General features: G+C 38.8%; 3 protein-coding genes across 4 annotated transcripts in view; all 3 read right to left on the bottom strand.

The window, feature by feature from the left end:
- On the bottom strand, positions 1-11,458 carry LOC126379117 (uncharacterized). Of its 2 annotated transcripts, XM_050027730.1 has the most exons (3): positions 6,424-6,793; positions 5,395-5,589; positions 1-4,762 (listed from the first exon to the last, which is right to left on the bottom strand). In XM_050027730.1, the coding sequence occupies exon 3, from the start codon at positions 4,547-4,549 to the stop codon at positions 1,202-1,204; it is 3,348 nt and encodes a 1,115-aa protein (XP_049883687.1). In that variant the 5' UTR covers positions 4,550-4,762; positions 5,395-5,589; positions 6,424-6,793; the 3' UTR covers positions 1-1,201. The 2 variants fall into 2 exon arrangements, with proteins under 2 accessions (XP_049883687.1, XP_049883688.1); XM_050027731.1 differs by lacking the exons at positions 5,395-5,589; positions 6,424-6,793 and adding an exon at positions 11,453-11,458 and having other exon boundaries at positions 1-3,140.
- The window catches only part of LOC126379179 (putative mediator of RNA polymerase II transcription subunit 26), a 253,823-nt gene that overhangs the window by 122,891 nt on the left and 110,799 nt on the right, over positions 1-20,133 (bottom strand). The window lies entirely within an intron of this gene.
- LOC126379241 (sphingolipid delta(4)-desaturase DES1) overlaps positions 7,288-20,133 on the bottom strand; it is a 23,672-nt gene continuing 10,826 nt past the window's right edge. Inside the window, exons 3-7 of the mRNA XM_050027935.1 lie at positions 16,188-16,327; positions 13,840-14,053; positions 12,810-12,875; positions 10,649-10,794; positions 7,288-9,951 (exon numbers count right to left, since the gene is read on the bottom strand). Of these exons, the coding sequence (XP_049883892.1) occupies positions 9,811-9,951; positions 10,649-10,794; positions 12,810-12,875; positions 13,840-14,053; positions 16,188-16,327 (707 nt within the window). The 3' untranslated portion in view covers positions 7,288-9,810. The remainder of the gene's footprint in view (positions 9,952-10,648; positions 10,795-12,809; positions 12,876-13,839; positions 14,054-16,187; positions 16,328-20,133) is intronic.

Raw genomic sequence — 20,133 nt, forward strand, 5'->3', positions numbered from 1 at the left:
AGTAGGCACAATTCACTGAATTTAATTAAATTCGTACAAAAAAGTGTTCACATCACAGTAGTTGAATGGAGAGCAAGAAGGGAAGGGAAGTGACAAAAGTGTTGTCACACTAAAAAATATAAATTTAATGTTGGGGATGCCAACATGCTGCGGCCACAAAAGAAAGCTTTAGTTACGAGTAAAGTACTTTTATACAAAACAATTAGTACAAAAAACCAAAATTCTAATGACTTTAAACATTATACAAACAATTCAAAGCCAAACTAAACTGTATGGCAAAGCAAAAGCTAGCATATTAAAAACAGGTTTGTTATTGACTATAAATTACTTTACATAACAATATTATAGTGACAAACGCTAGTGGCTTTGAACAAACACAAATCTATCAAACAAACTAAACATTTTATGAATGAAATTTAGAATGTTAATTTATTAACTTGATAATGTTTGTGGTCGCATATAAAACGATATAAAAGAAAATCTAGTAACTTTTATGCCTACAAATGGTTATTATGACAAAGAAGTTGTACATTTGTAAAACATAAGATTACATTTTTTAAAGAAAATGTTAAATGACAGCATTCAAGCATGTAAGATACAAAAAATAATTATAAGTAAGTATGGATGTACCTATTGACATAACATACACCATGACATAACATACAACATTGTCCTAGTTCAACTTTAGTTACTTAACTATTTAAAAACTTTTACACCTAATCATCACAAAAGAAAAGGATCAATTTGACACAGTCATGCACTAAAGAAAACTTTACACATACTCATTACAAAATAGAAGGAATATTTGGAAAATATGCCATGTCCAAATTGACTTAATAAACATAGCATACGTCCTTATCATAACATACCTACAATAGGTGGCTTAATAAACTTAATATCTAGTAAATAGAAAGGCAATAACGTTTATACTTAGATATTAAACATACACATGTTTCAAATAAAAGAAAAATGTATGTAGTACCTACTGACATCTGCACTTGACAGTACATACTTATTATTATTAATTAAAAAGACAACGCAGCGAGTACGCCTGCACCTCGGGAGCACGAAAATGGTATACATTACCCAGCCTAACACTTTAGAAAACTAGGTATAATAATGTGTATACTAAAGGAAAAATGTCTACATTGTAAATAAGAAAATAAATTGTATAATGATTAAATAAGTTACACTATGAACTTTATTTAATTGGTAATACACATACGCGAGTTATAGATCTCGTATGGGTATTCCCATTAGCTGTTTTAACTTCTACCGCACGAACAATATTATCAGAGCCAGGAAACAACTTAGTCACCCTTGCCATAGGCCAATACAAAGGGGGTGAATTGCTTTCACTGAGTATTACAAGAGAACCTACTTCTATATTAGGCATTACGTCTGTCCACTTTGGACGTGATTGTAAAATATTCAAATAATGTCTATTCCAAACTTTCCAGAAACATTGTTGCATACTAATACATATTCTCCAGAACTTGAGTCTGTTCTGAGGTATGTCTGTTACATCTTGCTCTGGATAGGAATTTAAAGCTGTTCCAATCAGGAAGTGGCCTGGTGTTAAATAAGAATAGTCATTAACATCATTTGATAACGGAATTAAAGGCCTGCTGTTTAGAATAGCTTCAATTTTACATAGTACAGTATGTAACTGTTCATAGGTTAACAATGCCTTCTGAACGACTCTTTTCATGTGGTGTTTCACACTTTTAACACCAGCTTCCCAAAGACCACCAAAAATGGGTGAATAGCAAGGAATAAAATGGAAATTTATGCCTTTTTGAGATGCATATCCTTGTACCTGTGATTGGTGAGCTTTGGAAGTCTGTAATTTATAGAAGTCATCTAATTTACTTTTTGCACATTTAAAAGTGGATGCATTGTCACAGTATACGTCTGTAGGAAGGCCTCGACGGGAAATGAAGCGGTCAAAACAGGCAAGAAATGATTCTGTTTTTATATCAGAGAGCAATTCTAAGTGTACTGCTTTTGTAACGAAGCAGACTATGACACAAATATAGCCTGTTGATACGACAGACCGACGTATCGTTGATTGTTTGACGCTTATCGGGCCAGCAAAGTCAATACCGATTTTCTGAAATGGACGACATGCATTCACTCTGTCATGTGGTAAAGAACCCATCAGTTGTTGAGATACATTCTTTTTTAATTTCCAACATACAATACACTTGTGTATGACCTTTTTGATTTCACGAATACCGTTAAGCAGCCAGTATTTTTGATTCATTGATGAAAGAACAAGTCGTTGTCCCGCGTGAAGGTTTTTCTCATGCTCGCTTCTAATAATTAACTCTGTTACTCGGGAACCTTTAGGCAGGACAATGGGGTGTTTTTGAGAATAAGGAATATTGGCGTTATGCAATCGGCCACCTACCCTTATTAAACCACTGTCATCAATGAATGGATACAAGGCCTTAATATTACCCTTTACAGTATTATTACATTTTAAAGAATATAATTCTTCTTTCATAAACTTTTGTTGTTCATATCTTAATATTAAATTTAATGAGCTATTTAATTCAGAACTAGATATGAAATTATGTTTTATTTTATCAGTTTTTGTGCGTGTGTTACTACAGAAACGTAAAATGTAAGCAAGAACCCTTTGCATTCTATTTATATCTGAATATTTATCAAGAAAATCAAGGTTTATGTCTGCCTTATCAGAGAGAGTACAAACCATTGCACTAGAGAACTCAGAGCTCCTTCTCACCTCGGGTAGACCGTCGGCCGTGTACTGCTCTTGTTGGGGAGCAACATACTTACTGTCATGGAGGAATAAAGGTGCTGTCCACCACAACTGGTTGCTCTCGAGCTCATGGGGTAGGACGCCTCGGCTCAGGCAGTCGGCAGGATTCTCGTGCGTGTTTACATATGCCCATGTATACTTACTGGTGAGCTGGGAGATCTCCTTTACCCTGTTTGCTACATAAGTATTTAATTTAGCAGCATTAGTCTGTATCCAAGCCAGAACAATCTGTGAGTCGGAGTATAATACAACATTGTTAATGGTCTTTTTTAATGAGAGTGTATCATGCACTCTGGTGATAAGCTTCGCAAGCAGCAGTGCGGCATTGAGCTCCAGTCGCGGCACGGTGAGACTCTGTTTGATGGGGTTGACGCGAGACTTCGAACAGAGTAAGGAAACATTCACATTACCTGTTGAGTCAACCACACGCAGGTACACACAGCAGCCGTAAGCAGCGGAACTCGAGGCATCGGCGAAACCTATCAGTTGCAGACATGTTGCATTTTGTAAGCAGACATAACGATTGAAACTCATGGGAGCCATAATTGAAAGACTTTCATAAAACTCACGCCATAGCTTTCTTAAATCATCGTTAAGTATGGAGTCCCATTCAAGACGTGCTTCCCAAAGCTTTTGCATAATGACCTTAGCACTTACAACGAGCGGGCCCGCCAAGCCTAGCGGATCAAAGAACTTACTTATAAAACTGAGTACTTCCCGCTTAGTGTCAGGTATGTTAGTGCCTGTATTAGGCGCAGAAAGGGTTAGTGTATCAGACTTAATGTCATAATTAACACCTAACGTTTTTATACATAAATTAGTTTTTTCTAAGTCAATAGAGTCGAAATACTGTTTGTCTGTCGGTATGTCGTGCAAAGCCTCAACTCTATTAGAAGACCACTTATGTAGCTGGAAGCCTCCCAGGTCCAGAAGCTTGCAAAGTTGCTCTTTCGACTCTATCAATGCGTCTAAGGAATCATTGGTAGCTAAAATGTCATCTACATAAGTTTGATTCTTTAGAATGGATGATGCTAATGGAAAATCCTCTGCATATCGATCAGCTAATTCTATTAAGCAACGAGTGGCTAAATACGACGAGCTTTTTAGCCCATACGTAACGGTATTTAGCTGAATACATTCAACATTGTTGTCTGGCGAGTCACGCCAGAGAATGTTTTGCAATGGGCGATACTTTTCATTAAGACTAACTGCCCTAAACATGTGTTTAATATCAGTGACAAATACATATTGTTCGAATCGAAATAGAATTAAAATGTCGAACAATTCTTTCTGTACTACAGGACCATTTAAAAGCAAATTATTAAGTGACACTTTTTTATTTGTTTTCATTGAAGCGTCAAATACAGCCCTGCATTTAGTACTTTTCTTATCCATTCTTACTACAGGATGGTGGGGCAAAAAATAAACTGGATCTGAATTTAAATCATATTGTGCAATGTCAATTTTAGATCCATGTCCCAACTCTAAATATTCATGAATGAAATCTTTATATAATTTCAATAAAACTGGATCTTTATGCAGCCTATTTTCCAAATTATGAAATCTCTTTAATGCAAGGTACAAGGAATCTCCCAGAGTATCATTGACAGAGTCGAGAGGCAACTTTAATGGTAAGGCAACTTCAAATTGGTTATTAGTTAATTGTACATTCTCTTGAAACATTTGCTCACATGCTTCGTGCTCTGACACTTTTTCTGTGAATACTTGAGGCACATCTTCAGTCTTCCAGAATAGTGACATAGTGTCGTTAAGATCAGAATCACACGTAGTACAAAACAAAGATACCACCTTCTTGTTTGACTTTGAGGGGTGAGCAGGAAGGCTGGGGAGGTTACCCGCTATGACATGGCCAAACTGAGTGCTGAGTAGTGTTGGTGTAGGTGCAGACTGTGACGCATTAGGTGCTGAAGGTGCAGGCGACTGGATGGAGACAGGCTCATGTTGCAGTAACACCTGGAAAAATATGTCAGCTCCTATTAATATATGTATGTTACTTGGCTCATGAAAGTCTTTGTCAGCAAGGACAACATCGGGGGGCAATATAAAATTACTCATGTCAACCTTCTGCTGGGGCAACTTGGTTGTGATCCTGTCTAGAACATAACAAGACACTTGTATATTAAAGTTTCGTACAAGAGAATGTATTTGAAGTGGCACATACTGATTTACATTACTGACAGTATTGCCAATACCTATAACACCTGACTTCTGTGTTTTTGTTTGTAACTGCAGTAATTGTACGAGCTCGGCAGTTACAAATGATACTTGGGCACCACTGTCAAGAAGTGCTTTGACATGCACTTCTGTACCATCTTGTGCATAGAGCTTTACTCTGGCTGTAGGTAGGAGTACCTGTGTAGAAGAATTTGACAGCAGAGTGACTGGAGTAGGTGCTTTGTCCTCATGCAGTAATGTGTTGTGCTTCTGCTTGCAAATGGAGCACTTGAAGAAGTAACGGCATGGTCTCTTTGGATGACAGGTAAGACAGATCTTGCATATATTATGGTTTGTTGTGAATGTGTGTCTGTCTGTAACATTCAGAAGTTTAAATTGGGCACAAGTAAATAATTTATGTGCAGACTTACAGAGTAAGCATGATGGTTGCGGCTTGGTCATCACGGGGTCTGCAGCTGGACGCTGGTCCTTCACAGCTGGAGGCTGATCCTTCACAGCTGGAGGTTGGCTCTTCACTGCTGCAGCTACCATCCTCGCCGGTGCTTTCTGCTTCTCATGGAGTGAAGAAGGCCGCTCTGAGTTCTCAAGTGCTAATGCACGTTTCTCTAGAAAGGTTATGAGACATTGAACGGTTGGTGTATCGACACTCCGTACCAATTGAAACTCCCTATTACATAAGAAATCTAGTTTCCGTAGTAACACACACAAAATGATTGGGTCCCACTCTTGTACATTACAATTTAAATTTTTTAAAGCAGCTAACTGTTGTTTTACAATTGAAATAAACTGTCTAATATGATGAGCAGTTGACTTTGAAACTTGTGGGATATCCAATAACATAGATATATGCTCATTTCTGATTTTATATTCATTGTTGTACCTGTCATTCAATATTTGTAAACTTTCAGCATAACTTTCACTGACCATAGGCAACATTTTAATCAAATCTAATGGTTCACCCCGCAGAAAAGTTCTCAGATAATAAAGTTTCTGTATTTCTTGTAAATGAATGTTGTCATGCACCATAGAATTGAAAAGGCACATGAAGGTTCTATAATCTGAGTACTTTCCCGTAAAATGTGGCACTGTAATTTCAGGTAACTTAGTTGGCACATAATGACGAGAACTATTTTGACTTTGACTTTCGTTAGACAAAGAAAGTGAGGTTAATTGTTTAATAATCGTTAACGTGTGCAAGTATTTACTTTCGACAACGTCTGAATCCTCTTTATCACTGGGATCAAAACCCATAATTTGAAAATTACATTCTTCATAACGGCTGAACAAATTACGAAGTCGTTCTTCTTTAACAAGAAGGGCCTCCCGTGTCAACTGAGGTTCAGAAGTTGTGTCTTTTAATTGATTATATAATTTGGTAATTGAACTTTTAAGTGAGCCTCTTTGCCTGTTTAAGGTGGATATATGGTCAATTTGTTTACCTGATGACAAATCCGTTTCCATTTTGCAAGATGTAACGCAGCTTTTTCTAGCACAACACAATAATATGTAAAAACTAGTTACGTAGATCTTAAAAATATTACTAGATCTAATTATAATTAGTCTCTGAAAAAATATTTTATTACGACGTGGCACGAAACAAGGTGAGCAATCGACGCGAAGAAGAAACAAGATGGCGATTGGGCGTCGGCCGGAAGTCGTCGGCGGCAGGCGCGAGCGCGGGTGTTCAACGATGCACGCAGAATTTCGCGACCTTTTGAATTCTTGATTACGTCCCTAAACCACATATGTTTATGGTCGAGATTACCTTCTTGCTTGATTGATGTCGTGTCACGTAGAAATGTTCTATGCGTAAAATGTAAAAATGATGACGCAATAGAATTTAAAATGGATGACTCCCGTTGGAAAAAAAAATGTTTTCTTGCAGCTCACTGACTGAATGTAAATTTATGGCACTTCACGCCGCTTCTTCACGTGGCGAATCACGTCGGTTGTCCTTGGCGTATGGTTTTACTGCTCAAGGAGTTACTCGTACGAGATTTTTTAACTGCTCACGTAACACACACTGCGGTTGGCTTCGTTTCTTCGTCCTTTTCCTCAGTCTTTTCGAAGGACCAATGTTAGGTTTGGGGTGTAAGGTTCCTAATGGCTGTGAGGGCTGGTTATCTGAGGCGAAGGCTGAGAATGAAACGTCCAGAAGTAGGCACAATTCACTGAATTTAATTAAATTCGTACAAAAAAGTGTTCACATCACAGTAGTTGAATGGAGAGCAAGAAGGGAAGGGAAGTGACAAAAGTGTTGTCACACTAAAAAATATAAATTTAATGTTGGGGATGCCAACATATGTAAAAAATGTTGTTTTTTTTTCTTTAGAAGGCTATTGATTAGTCTTCCTATTGTTTGGTTCGATTTTATGAATAAAAAAATACACATATTCAATATACATCTCAAAAGTCTAGCTATATAAATAGAGCTTTCTAAGGAGCGTTGCGCACTGTAGCTTTATACGTCCAACTATTCAAACTTTTCACCAACATAAATGCAGATAGTGGCAAACATGATCAAATTTTTATTTTAGTTTGATAATGGCCCCAATTCCTGCAGACCCCTCCTAAATTTGTTTTAAGTTATACCCGTCATTTTCTTATCCGCCGAAAATGAAACGGCCGGTTGATTGACAATTGTTAATTTTAAAATGAATGAATAACCCGGGCTAATAAAATAGTCATCTCGCTAATATGCAACTCGTTTGACGTGTGCTGTCAACAAAATTCTGTCGGGTTATTGGCCAATATAAATTTTTGGGAGGGTTTTCTAAATTTCTGCCTAAAATTTACGTGTGTTCCATAAATATTGTGTCTGTCGATTGCCCGTCCCTTTCCTTTTCGGCGGATAAGAAAATGACAGGTATAACTTAAAATAAAATTAAAAGGTGTTTACAGGAATTATCACTAATTTATAACTAGAGATGCAGCGACTAGTCGACAATATCGTGGTCTGTAACTAGTCATCGGCACATCTCTATTTATAACTATACAAGGTGTTAATAACACCGTACCGAATACTCAGGGGAATGATTCAGCATGATTCTGAGTTGATATCAAGTGATAAAAAATAATTAATAAAATAACACATAATATATCATGAATCTTGCGATGGATAATTCCACTTGACGCTAACTCAGAATTATGAGCTGAATCATCCCCCTCAGTATTCGGTACGGTATCACTAACATCCTGTAGGTTGTCTTGCACTTATAGTAAGTGCAGAACGGCACAATTTAAAAAAAATATCAGACTAAAAAAATTGTCGTCAAAAAAAGTAACGGTAGTGTCAAACGCAAAGACAACACTAAGCATTCATCTATCGTGCTATCAATTTAGCTGACCATGCTCTCCGAGGAATGAGAATTAAGGTGGTATACTTCGTTAAAAATACCTTGATTATAATGACAGCGGTATAGAAAAAATATGGTGCTGATACCAGGGGGGTCAAAAGGCCACATCGAAGCAATTCATCTAAAAAAGCAATTTGACATTTGCGCATATAAAAGAAAGTGCGCAAATGCAATCAAATGTCAAATAGCAATATTGCTTTCTTAGATGAATTGCTTCGATGTGGCCATTTTAACCCCCCAATACGCTACGCCTAATTTTATTTTAAGTTATACCTGTCATTTTATCCGCCGGAAAGGAAAGGGACGGGTAGTCGACGGCCCAAAAATTTATGGAACACACGTCAATTTTGGTGGAAATCTTAAACAACCCCCTAAAATTTTTATGAAGACGTATATAACCCGACAGAATGCTAAACGGGTTGCGTACCAGCGAGATGCCTATTCGATTCGTTCGGGTGATTCCATTCATTCACTCGTTCATTTTAAAATTGACAGTTGTCAATCATCTGTCACTTTCCTCTTCGGCGGATAAGAATATGACAGGTGTAACTTAAAATAAAATTAGGTTGTGCGTGCTGGATTCAGGGCCAATATAGCCTAGTGCGAATGGGACATAGGTATTTCCCGCCTCTTTCACACTAGGCTCGATACTATATTTCTCTCTAGCTTTCATTCTAATCAAGCTATTTGTAACAGCTGTGGAGTCCACGCCACGAAAGCAGTCCCGCGGCCGCGGCGCTACTGTCGCAGTATCCGCTTAGAATTATTATAACTTGTCAATTAGTTCCATTGAAATCCGCGGAATCGAAATAGCTGGCGAGGAGTGGGTATATACAGGGTGTTAGTGACACTCGAATACTGAGGGGGATGATTCAGCTCATTATTCTGAGTCAATATCAAGTGGAATTTTCCGTCGACAAAATTCATGTTTCTTTATGTTTTTACGACGGTAAATTCTCCTCAGTTATCGGTGCGGTGTTACTAACACCCTGTATACTTTACACCTCTGCCTACCCCTTTGGGGATATAGGCGTGATGCTGTCATGTTATGTAAAACCCGCGGGACTTTCGTGGCGCGCATGATATAAGAAAACCAGGTATGCTTAATCCCATAAAAAGCCGCCATTGCTAGCTGTTTCTTGATGTAAGTGTTACCATTAAATTGGTATCTCCAACATTCCAAGGACATAAATTTTATTATTGAAAATTAAGTGAATTACTGACTAATGTATTTAATTACTTTTACTTGACACGTATATAAAAATCATTAAAGTAAGTAAATATTTTACTAAAACTTCAAAATTGACTTGAAAAGTAAATTAAACACATTGGTCGTGGGTAACTTATTTTTTACGAAATGGCAACACAGGGTGGGATGACGTCAGCTGGGCTAACCTTGAAATGTTAGCTGTCACTTTTGAGCATACCTGGTTTTCTTGTATCACGTTCTAATTATGAAAGTCTCTCTCTCTAACTGTCGAGGCCATGGTGTTTCCTCTTGATGCGGGCGTATGGACCTATGTCGGGGTCTGTCACGAAGTCGTACAGAACGGACGACCAGCTGTTGTGTTGCGGCAGATCGTCGTAGAACTCCGGTGCTATGCGTTTTACCTGCAATAAAAAAAAAACAAAAACAATGGCGCGGAATCCAGCCAGACACCTCCCAAAAGGCTAATTTTCAACTAGTCAATTCGGTTACTTTTTAAGTTTTTACTAAACGTCAAAACGCGAAATTACTATGGAATTTGTATGAAAGAGCACACTGTGACGTCATAGAAAAACGTGACAAAATGTCGGACTTATTATTTCGTTCTTGATTAAAATTAATATCAAGGTTAGAAAAAAGAAAATGTTTTTCGTCAGTTTTAGATCTGCGTTTAATTAAAGAATTTCATAATTCATCTTTGACCTAGAATACTCTACCTAATTTTAAGTTATACCTGTAATTTTCTTATACGCCCTAAAGTTAATCGAGAGATTATTGTTTTTTTTTTATTTTCCGGAGGTAGAAAAATGAAGCTGGTTTAGTTAGATGTGTTTTTCCTTTTTTAAAGTTTAGGAAGTAAACAAAAAAATATACTTTTTTAATTTTTTTTTCCTATTTCAGGCAGCCTGCGGCCTAAAGTTAATCGAGAGATTACTATGTTTTTTTAATTTTCCGGAGATAGGGTCATGAGCCTGGTTTAGTTAGGTGTGTTTTTCTTTTTTTAAGTTTAGGAAGTAAGCAAAAAAAATTTTTTTTCGGAAAAAAAAATATTTTTCGAAAAAAAAAATTTTTTTAAATAAAAATTAGGTTTTTTTTCCCTACCTCAGGCAGCCTGCGGCCGGGCACGGCGGGGAAGTCGTGGTGCTCGTTGTGGTACCCCACGTTGAACGTGATCCAGTTCAGCGGCCCATAGTACGAGTACGTCTCGAACCCCTTGCGGAACATGTAGTGCTCCGATATGAAGTGGCCTGCGAATGAATAACATAACAACATCACGCCTGTACCCCCGAAGGGGTAGGCAGAGGTACGGCTCTACCCACTCCTCGCCAGCTCTGTTTAAGTCCCATGTATCAGGGGGGCACAGCCTCCGTGGTCTAGTGGTTAGAGCGTTAGGCTCACGATCTGGAGGTCCGGGTTCGACTCCCGATGGGGACATTGTCAAAATCACTTTGTGAGACTGTCCTTTGTTTGGTAAGGACTTTTCAGGAAAAAGTAAGATAATTCCGTGCTTCGGTGGGCACGTTTATCCGTCGGTCCCGGCTATTAGCCGTAAAAACACCGCATTGGAGCAGCGTGGTGGAGTATGCTCCATACCCCCTCCGGTTGATTGAGGGGAGGCCTGTACCCAGCAGCGGGACGTATATAGGCTGTTTGAGACGCCATTACACCTGCTGTGCAGCTGTGAAGCTCTCATACAAAGGAGAAGCAGAACCCTAGGGGCCACATAATGGATCCCCAGGAGGTCACGTAACCTCCCAAAAAGACGCTCGATCTGATAGAACGTATCGGTCTAGAGGAGTTTTTAAATATATATGTAGAGACTCGGCCACAATAGATCTGACTAGGTGGCATTGGCCATTCGGGCTGCATTATTTCGAGGCCTCTTGATTCTCAAATAATAATAACAGAGTCTCACAAAGTGATTTTCATTAACCGGACACACATCCTGAAAACCACGTGATATTAATTATCTATGATCCAAACATGAATTTAAACTCATAACAGCTTCCATGGTTAGAGCGTTGGGCTCACGATCTGGAGGTCCAGGTTCGATTCCCGATGGGGACATTGTCCAAACCACTCTGTGAGACAGTCCTTTGTTTGGTAAGGACATTGCAGGCTTGAATCACCTGATTGTTCAAAATAGTAAGAAGATTCCGTGCTTCGGAGCGCACGTTAACACGTTGGTCCCGGCTATCAGCCGTAAAAATTCTACTATTCTACTACTATACTATGTTATTATTTTATATTATAGTACTAGTTTAATAAGGGGCTTTCTAAATATAGTTGGCGCTGTACATATTTTCCCAGACATATGCATCTTTTATCTTTGTTTTTGGGGTGTAAATGATGACCCTTGTTAGGGGCCGTCCATTAATCATGCGAGGCTCGAGAGGGGGGAGGGGTCCATGAAAAAATCACGAAATATCATAAGGGGGGGTGTAGTAATATATCACGAGTATTTATTTTTTCGGCAAACGCGCGATACTGAACCGAAAAGCGGCGTTTCGTGCAATTATTTTGGTAGGTACTAAAAAATACACGTGATATAGGATAGGGAGGGGGGGAGTCTTGAACCTCACCATGTATAACCAAGGGGTGGGGGGGGGTTAAAAATGGCAAAAAAAAAAATCACATGATTAATGGACGGCCCTTTATTACACCCAGGCGCAACACATCTTCCACCATAAAGAGAAGCAATATAGGTAGCAACATAATTCTATATCACAATTAGGGGATTAAAAAGGCCACATCAAACGATTCATCTAAAAAAGCAATATTGCTTTTGACATTTTTTTGCATTGCGCACTTACTTTTTTTATATGCGCAAATGTCATATTGCAATATTGCTTTTCAGATGAATCGCTTCGATGTGGCGTTTTTAACACCCCTGATGAATGTGGTCACCCGGATCAAACCATATCTCACATAGTGAACGAGTGCCCTCTGCACCAGTTCCCAGTTGGTATAGCCGAGCTGCATTGTGTGACGGATGCAGCAGACTTGGTTAAGGGAGCTTAAGCCGGATATTTGATCCACGCAGGATATTTTATTTTTGTCTGCCATACGCAATAATAATAATAACCCCCCTGATCCAAATATCAAGCAACAATTAATTTTATATATGCTTCTGCCTTTATGTACCTCGAGTAATGAGAAAATACATAATTATAACGTTATCTGTACAACGCCACCTATGTTTTTCGGGGAACATCGCCTACCAAATCCCTCATTGATTCTACGAGATAATTATTAAACTTACCAGCAACTGGATGGACCCCCATAGCCATCAGCGAGCCGTATATTAGATACCCTAACACCTTCCACCCTGAAACCATAGACAAAAGTGTTAAATATCGAATATGTCATTCCGATATCAAAAACATAAACAAGCGGCAAAGAGGGTAGACAGATATGTCTGCCCGTAGAAAATTATGGATCTACCTACTCCACTCCAATCTCATCAGTCATCCCGTGATCATGGCACTTGCAACAGTGTCGAAATATCGGGAGTCTCATATCCCAATTTAAACGCGGTAAGAACCCGTTATTATGTGTTTTAATTAAATATCGAAGACATTAAATATAAATATTATCATAACTTGTGTTAATTTTACTTTATTTGGTAAATAAATTATTTTTATTTTTACTTTATCATCATCTCCCTAGCATTATCCCGTTTTTGACAGAGTCCGCTTACCTAACCTGAAGATTTGACAGGTCCGGTTTTTTACAGAAGCGACTGCCTGTCTGACCTTCCAATTCTCAAATAATAAATTGTTATTCTTTATTAAATACAAATATCATCACACAAAATAAAATTCACATTAATATAATGTATACCGGGTATTAGTGACATCGTAACGAATACTGAGGGGGATGATTCAGACCGTGATTCTGAATTAATATCAAGTGGAATATTCGTATGTTGTCGGTTGAGTAATGGCGATTACTCCACCGACAAGAGCGCAGCTCTTAAATAAAGAGAGAGATCATTATTTAGTATTTTTATGATAAATAGCCGATCATACTAAGGTTTTTAGCTTTCCTGTGATAAGGAAGGATCTCCTTACATGATAATCGATATTTGATTGTTTGCCCTGGAGGTTATAATAATAATAATGAAGATGACCTTTTAATATAACTATCGCGGCGCTCCGTGCGTCGTAAAGTTTGCGGACGAGTGGAGTGCAAAGTTGAAGTATGAACTACATATTTGCTCATACTTGTATGGCGTTTCGCGCTCACTTGGCCATTTCCAACCTCTTTCCTCTTCCGTGAATGAAACTTACCGAACAATTTAACGACAACAGCGTCGAAAAACAGCTGAATAATTAGATTGATCAGCTCTAGTGGGCTGGGGGGCTTCGGACGGACCACCAGAGGCCTCAACGCGTAGAATAATGGTTGTAAGAACAGCCATACTAGCTTCCCACCAGTTGTGTTGAACAGTTTTGCTTCTAGAAGAGTCGGGAGATCTGTGTCTATTACCTCGTCTCCTTGGTACTGTAAAGAGGAGATAATCCAAATTCAAATATACAGGGGTCAGTGACATCGTAACGAAAACTTTGAGGGATGATACAGGCCATGATTCTGAGTTAATATCAAGTGGAATTTTCCGTCGCAAAAGTATGGAACTGAAAATAATAAATAAAAACACAAAAAAAATCATGAATTTTCCGACAGGAAATTCTACTTGATATCAACTCAGAATCATGGTCTGAATCATCCCCCTCAGTATTCGTTACGGTGTCACTAACACCCTGTATATAGAGGAGGATAGGAGGAGGGTTAGGTTCTTAAAAGGGTAGACTCTAAAAAGAACAGAGCGGTTAAAAAGGCCACGTCGAAGCAGTTCATCTAAAAAAGCAATATTGCTATTTGACATTTGTTTGCATTGCGCACTTACTTTTACATGCGCAAATGTCAAATTGCAATATTGCTTTTTTAGATGAATTGCGTCGATGTGGCCATGATCTTCTTTCATCCATTTCCTTCGTCGCTCAACGCTCGGGAGCATACAGCACGACAGGTCTTATGTTCAGCCGGGTCTGCATGACAACCGCGTCGAATTATATTGAGCGCTTCGACCAATAGCCGTTTGACGTCCATCTACGTAGATAGAATTCGTATCGTTTATTGGTCCAAGCGCTCGGCATAATTCGCGCCGCGCGCGACGCGGTTGTCATGCAGACCCGGCAGGTCTCCTCCGAAGTTATGCTTAACTTTATTTTTATCCGACAACGTAATAATTGTTTACAATGAACCGTTATCACTACATTACAGCTTATCACAAGTGTACAACACAAATCGCAAAATAACAATGTTCGTGATAAAACGATAAGATTATAAACATACATACATAACATAAACTTCTATTTCCCACCGGGGTAAGGAGAGACTATGGAAAAATATTTGCTTCGCTCCTGACACACTTCTCTTGGTTCCTCCACATTCATCAATCGCTTCATACACGCACGCCGGTTCAGAGTAGATCGTACTGAACCTTTTCCAAGGACTTCGCCAATTTGGTCAATGTATGATAAACTGCAAAAGTCCAATCAGTTTCTTGCGAAGTAACAAATTAACTGGTTGCACTTAAGACCTCCTGGTTACATGTCGTTTCTCTGTAATAGACCAAAAACACCTACAAAAACATAAATTTTGTAATTATGACAACTAATGGTTCATAATTTCACCAATGTTTACAAATAATTCGCTGGGCTCAGTGACTGGACTTTTGCTCTTTGATTGTACATCCTTCTAGGTCTTCCTCTGCCAGCCCATCAACCTTCGCTTTATATACTGCTTTCGTAATCCTTCCTATTATCCTTCATCCGCTCTACGTGTCCAAACCAACCTAACATTCCCTTCTCAATCTTAGTCACTATATCGTCTTTTACACCACATCTCTCTCTTATCACACTGTTTTTCACTGAATTTAACACCGCAGATGGTACACAACGACCTCATTTCTACGGCTCAAATCCTACTTTCATGCTTCTTCTGCCATAACAAACATTCACTACCGTACTTCAGCGATAAGAAGGTAATTTTACTGGAAAAAAGTAGGTGGATATCCGATAGGATGGTATGAAGTAACTACACAGACAGGAAGGGAAAGGGTTACAAATGAGGAAGTGCTAGTAAGAGTAAGGGAAACGAGGCAAATATTGAGAGTTATTGAGGACAGAAGAGGCAAGATGATTGGACACTTAATAAGACACGACGAATTTATTAAAAACATCATAGAAGGGAAGCTGCAAGGAAAGAGAGGAAGGGGAAGACCAAGAAGAGCTTACGTGGCTCAGATTAAAGAGAAGGCGAACGTCGTATCTTATAGGGAAATGAAAGAATTGTCTATCGTTTGATAGACAAGAACGGAGAATACTACACAGATTAACTATGACAGATTAACCAATATTTGATAAGTTTAGTATCTAGGTATATAAGTATAATATTGTAAATATTGAAATAATAATTTAAGTTTATATTAATGTATGTGTCTAAGTTACCGCCTTGGGCATATGCCTGTATGGTAACTTATAGTTGTAATTATTAGATAAATAAATAAATAAATTGGTGATGTCTTAATGGTTTACTACGATCTTCTCTGAAATGTATAAATTTCGATACTGACCCGATGGTGCTCCAAGTGATACTTCTTAAAGCTGATGGAGATAGGTATCCCAATGGGGAGATTGGCGAAGAAACCGAAGAGGCGGTTGGCCATCGGCCGGTTGTGTCCAAACGCCAAGTTGTGGGCGATCTCGTGGATTGCTGAAACGAGAGAAAAAATTCAGGGTATTAATGACATTATCACTACGATTCTAAGTTGATATCAAAAGGAATTTTCCGTCGCAACAGTACGGAACGGAAAATAATTTAAAAGACACTAAAATTTTCATGAATTTTCCACTTGACTCTCAACTCAGAATCATGGTCTGAATCATCCCTCTCAGTATGCGTTACGGTGTCACTAGCAACCTGTATACAGTCGCAAAATTCATGTGTTTTTTTTGTTTTTCAAATTATTTTCAATTTTATACTTTTACGATGGAAAATAGATAGGTACACTTTGTTTATTGAATATTCCGATATAATAACACTATCGCGAATGGTTTCCGACTCACTTAATGCGATCATTAACCACAAAACACCACTTCGTATTAATTATTTAGATTATTCAATGAAGAAAGCAACCGTCCCGTTTCCGTTCCCGCCAAAAAGTCTCGATTTTGTTTGTATTTTGACAGAACGACATGAGTGAGTTCAGATGGTTCCGAACATTGCGATATCAAAAACATAAACAAGCGGCAAAGAAAGAGGGTAGACAGATATGTCTGCCCGTAGAAAATTATGGATCTACCTACTCCACACCAATTCCATCAGTCGTCCCGTGATCATGGCGCTTGCAACAGTGTCGAAATATCGGGAGTCTCATATCCCTATTTTAAACGCGGTAAGAACCCGTTATTGTGTGTTTTAATTAGAACGACATGACTGGGTTCACATATTAAACTCTAATCGACAAAAGGATATAATTATATCGTCAGAATCGATAAAATGACCGTGACAACATTTTATCGCGTTGCGCGTGTTAGGACTGCGGGGTTAAAGAGGCCACATCGAAGCAATTGTTCTAAAAAAGCAATATTGCTATTTGACATTTGTTTGCATTGCGCACTTACTTTTATATGTGCAAATCGTCCCTTAGCTTACAACACCGCTTAAGTCATTTTTACCAACTTTACAGGAGACGAAATAAAATGTCTTATTTAAAATATCTGTAGATTTTTTTATTGCTACTTAATACATACTCTAGTTAGCGGTTAATAAATAATTATTTATACTTATTTTGACGATTTACTTTATTTTAACCTTTATTTTCTTCATCCAATGGCATTAATATGTAAAAACCGCCAATTTTCGACTTGAGCGGTGTTGTAAGCTAAGGGACGAAATGTGAAAGTAACTGTCTGTTACTATATTACGCTTAAACCGGTGAACCGATTAGGATGAAATTTGGTATGGACATCGTTTGAGAATCAGCTGAAAACAGTATACTGTTTTTATCCGGAAAATTATCCCTTAAGGGGATGAAAAGGGGTGGAAAGAAACGACGGAGTCCACGCGGATAGAGTAGCAGGCGCGAAGCTAATCTTCTTCTTCTCTCGTGTAGGCTGTGAGGTGAATTACCAACCTCATCAACCCTGGTGTCAGGGTTACTATTGAGCTAGAGGTCCCTGACATGGCTCATGTAACGACTACTTACTTACATCATTGTTTTAAGTTTACGCGGTTATTATCATAATTAAAGCACATAATAACCTCTCATCCCCATTTAAACGCGGTAAGAACCCGTTATTATGTGCTTTAATTACTTACATCAGTAAGAAGTAACCGCGACCAACGGCTTAACGTGCCTTCTGAAGCACGGATCATCTTACTTTCGGACAATCAGGTGATCAGCGTGTAATGTCCTAACCAAACTAGGGATCACAAAGTGATTTTTGTGATAGATATGTCCCCACCGGAATTCAAACACGGGGACTGCAGATCGTGAGCCCGATGCTCAACCACTGGACCACGGAGGCCGCTGCGAAGCTAATCAATACTCATAAACGTAAATGATACAAGTGGTTGACTAACCATAGGATGACCTTGTATGCTTTGGATGACTCTAGACGGTTATAATGTATGAAACATAATTGTATGTCTCCGTCACGCGGTTTGACTATCGAAAGAAAGTCAAGTTTTTTTTTGACGTGTCTTATTGTAGATTTGCCACAGATGGCATTAACTACTTGGCCGGACAAATGGGGAGCGCTGAAGACTCTCACCCGGTACAACGTTTAAGACAACAGGCCTGAGGGTGCCCAGTTGGGCGCGAACCTCGGCTCAGGGCGTCGTCTGAGAGGAAAAATATTTGAAAGAATTAATCGACCCTAGTGGGTCGATAGCGATAAGGGCTGATTGAGGGAAATCGTAGACCACGCCCACGGGGTCGGTAGCGGGGTCCTGAAGTGTTTGGTGACGCGAGCTGATTGGCTCGGAGTGAAAACACTCTTAAACCGGGACCAACGGCTTAAAGTGCCTTCCGAAGCACATATCATCTTACTTTCAGACAATCAGGTAATCAGCGTGTAATGTCCTAACCAAACTAGGGATCTATGTCCCCACCGGGATTCGACCCGGGGCCTCCGGATCGTGAGCCCAACGCTCAACCACTGGACTATAGGGGCCGTTATTATATAACAACACCACCAACCCGCAGTGGAGCAGCGTGGTGGAGTATGCTCCATACCCCCTCCGGTTGATTGAGGGGAGGCCTGTGCCCAGCAGTGGGACGTATATAGGCTGTTTATGTTATGTATGTTATGTTATGTATTATATAACAAGTTGGAAATACAGACGACCCACACACCATTCTATTATGTATATGTAATTCTCACGATATATCGGCTAGATAAGTATTTCAAACCTCATTGTATTTAAAGATAATGTTATCATTGCCGATTCATTGTTTGGGCTGATACTTAAATACTTATAGATTATGGATGGATTACACGTGGATAACTATTCATTGGCCCCCTTTCCTGCAGACACCTAATTTTAATTTAAGTTATACCTGTCATTTACTTATCCGCCAAAAAGGAAAGAGACAGATTGACAGCTCTTAACACGTTAACAGTCCGGTGTACCGTATGTGGCACACGGGGAGCGGTTCCGCCGAGTTCGTGTACCCTATGAGGTACACGAGACCAGTGCAGCTTTATGGGCTGTCAAATCACGGACTCGTAAAATTTGTTGATATTTTCATAAAGGACTTGTAGCCAAAGACCTTATAAATAGAAAAAGTCAAAAACATGTCACATTGAATAACAAGCGAAAGCCAAAAAATATAATATCTCATTTGGACATATGGCATGTTTTGAAACGCTTGTATGGGGACTGTTAACGTGTTAATTTTAGGAAGAATGAGTATACCTTAAAATATAAATGGTATCTCGCTGGTATACAAACCGTTTGACGTGTGATGTCAACTTAATTCTGTCGGGGTTGTTTTATATTTGTACTTTAAACTGACGTGTGTTCCATATATGCTTATCGATTACCCGTCCCTTTCCTTTTGGGCGGATAAGAAAATGTCACATATAACTTGAAATAAAATTAGATGTCTACAGGAATAAGTACCATTGTAGACGTTTATAAACAGCAGGTGTTATCCTAGCCTTAACACTACGTGACCGGAGAAACGTAAGCATTAGTCATCGTAACGATAACACTCCGTTTAGGGATACTAACATTTACCACTACCGTAGATACAGCGCTTGATACAATAATGCGGCGAAAACTTGGCGCTTGTTTAACTATACATTCGTACACAGCGGTATATACATTCAATAAAATCGTGTCAATTTAAGAAAGTACGCATCGTCTTACTACGTATATTAGCGCGTGGTGCTTCGTAACGCGGTCGGGTGTATTTAAAACTAAAATAATAATTTTGGTGGGTTTTACTGCGAACATTAAAATGTTTATACTATGATAACATGCACAATGTCATTACTTATTAGAAATAT

This window comes from Pectinophora gossypiella, chromosome 28, assembly GCF_024362695.1.
Source record: "Pectinophora gossypiella chromosome 28, ilPecGoss1.1, whole genome shotgun sequence".
Taxonomy (NCBI): domain Eukaryota; kingdom Metazoa; phylum Arthropoda; class Insecta; order Lepidoptera; family Gelechiidae; genus Pectinophora; species Pectinophora gossypiella.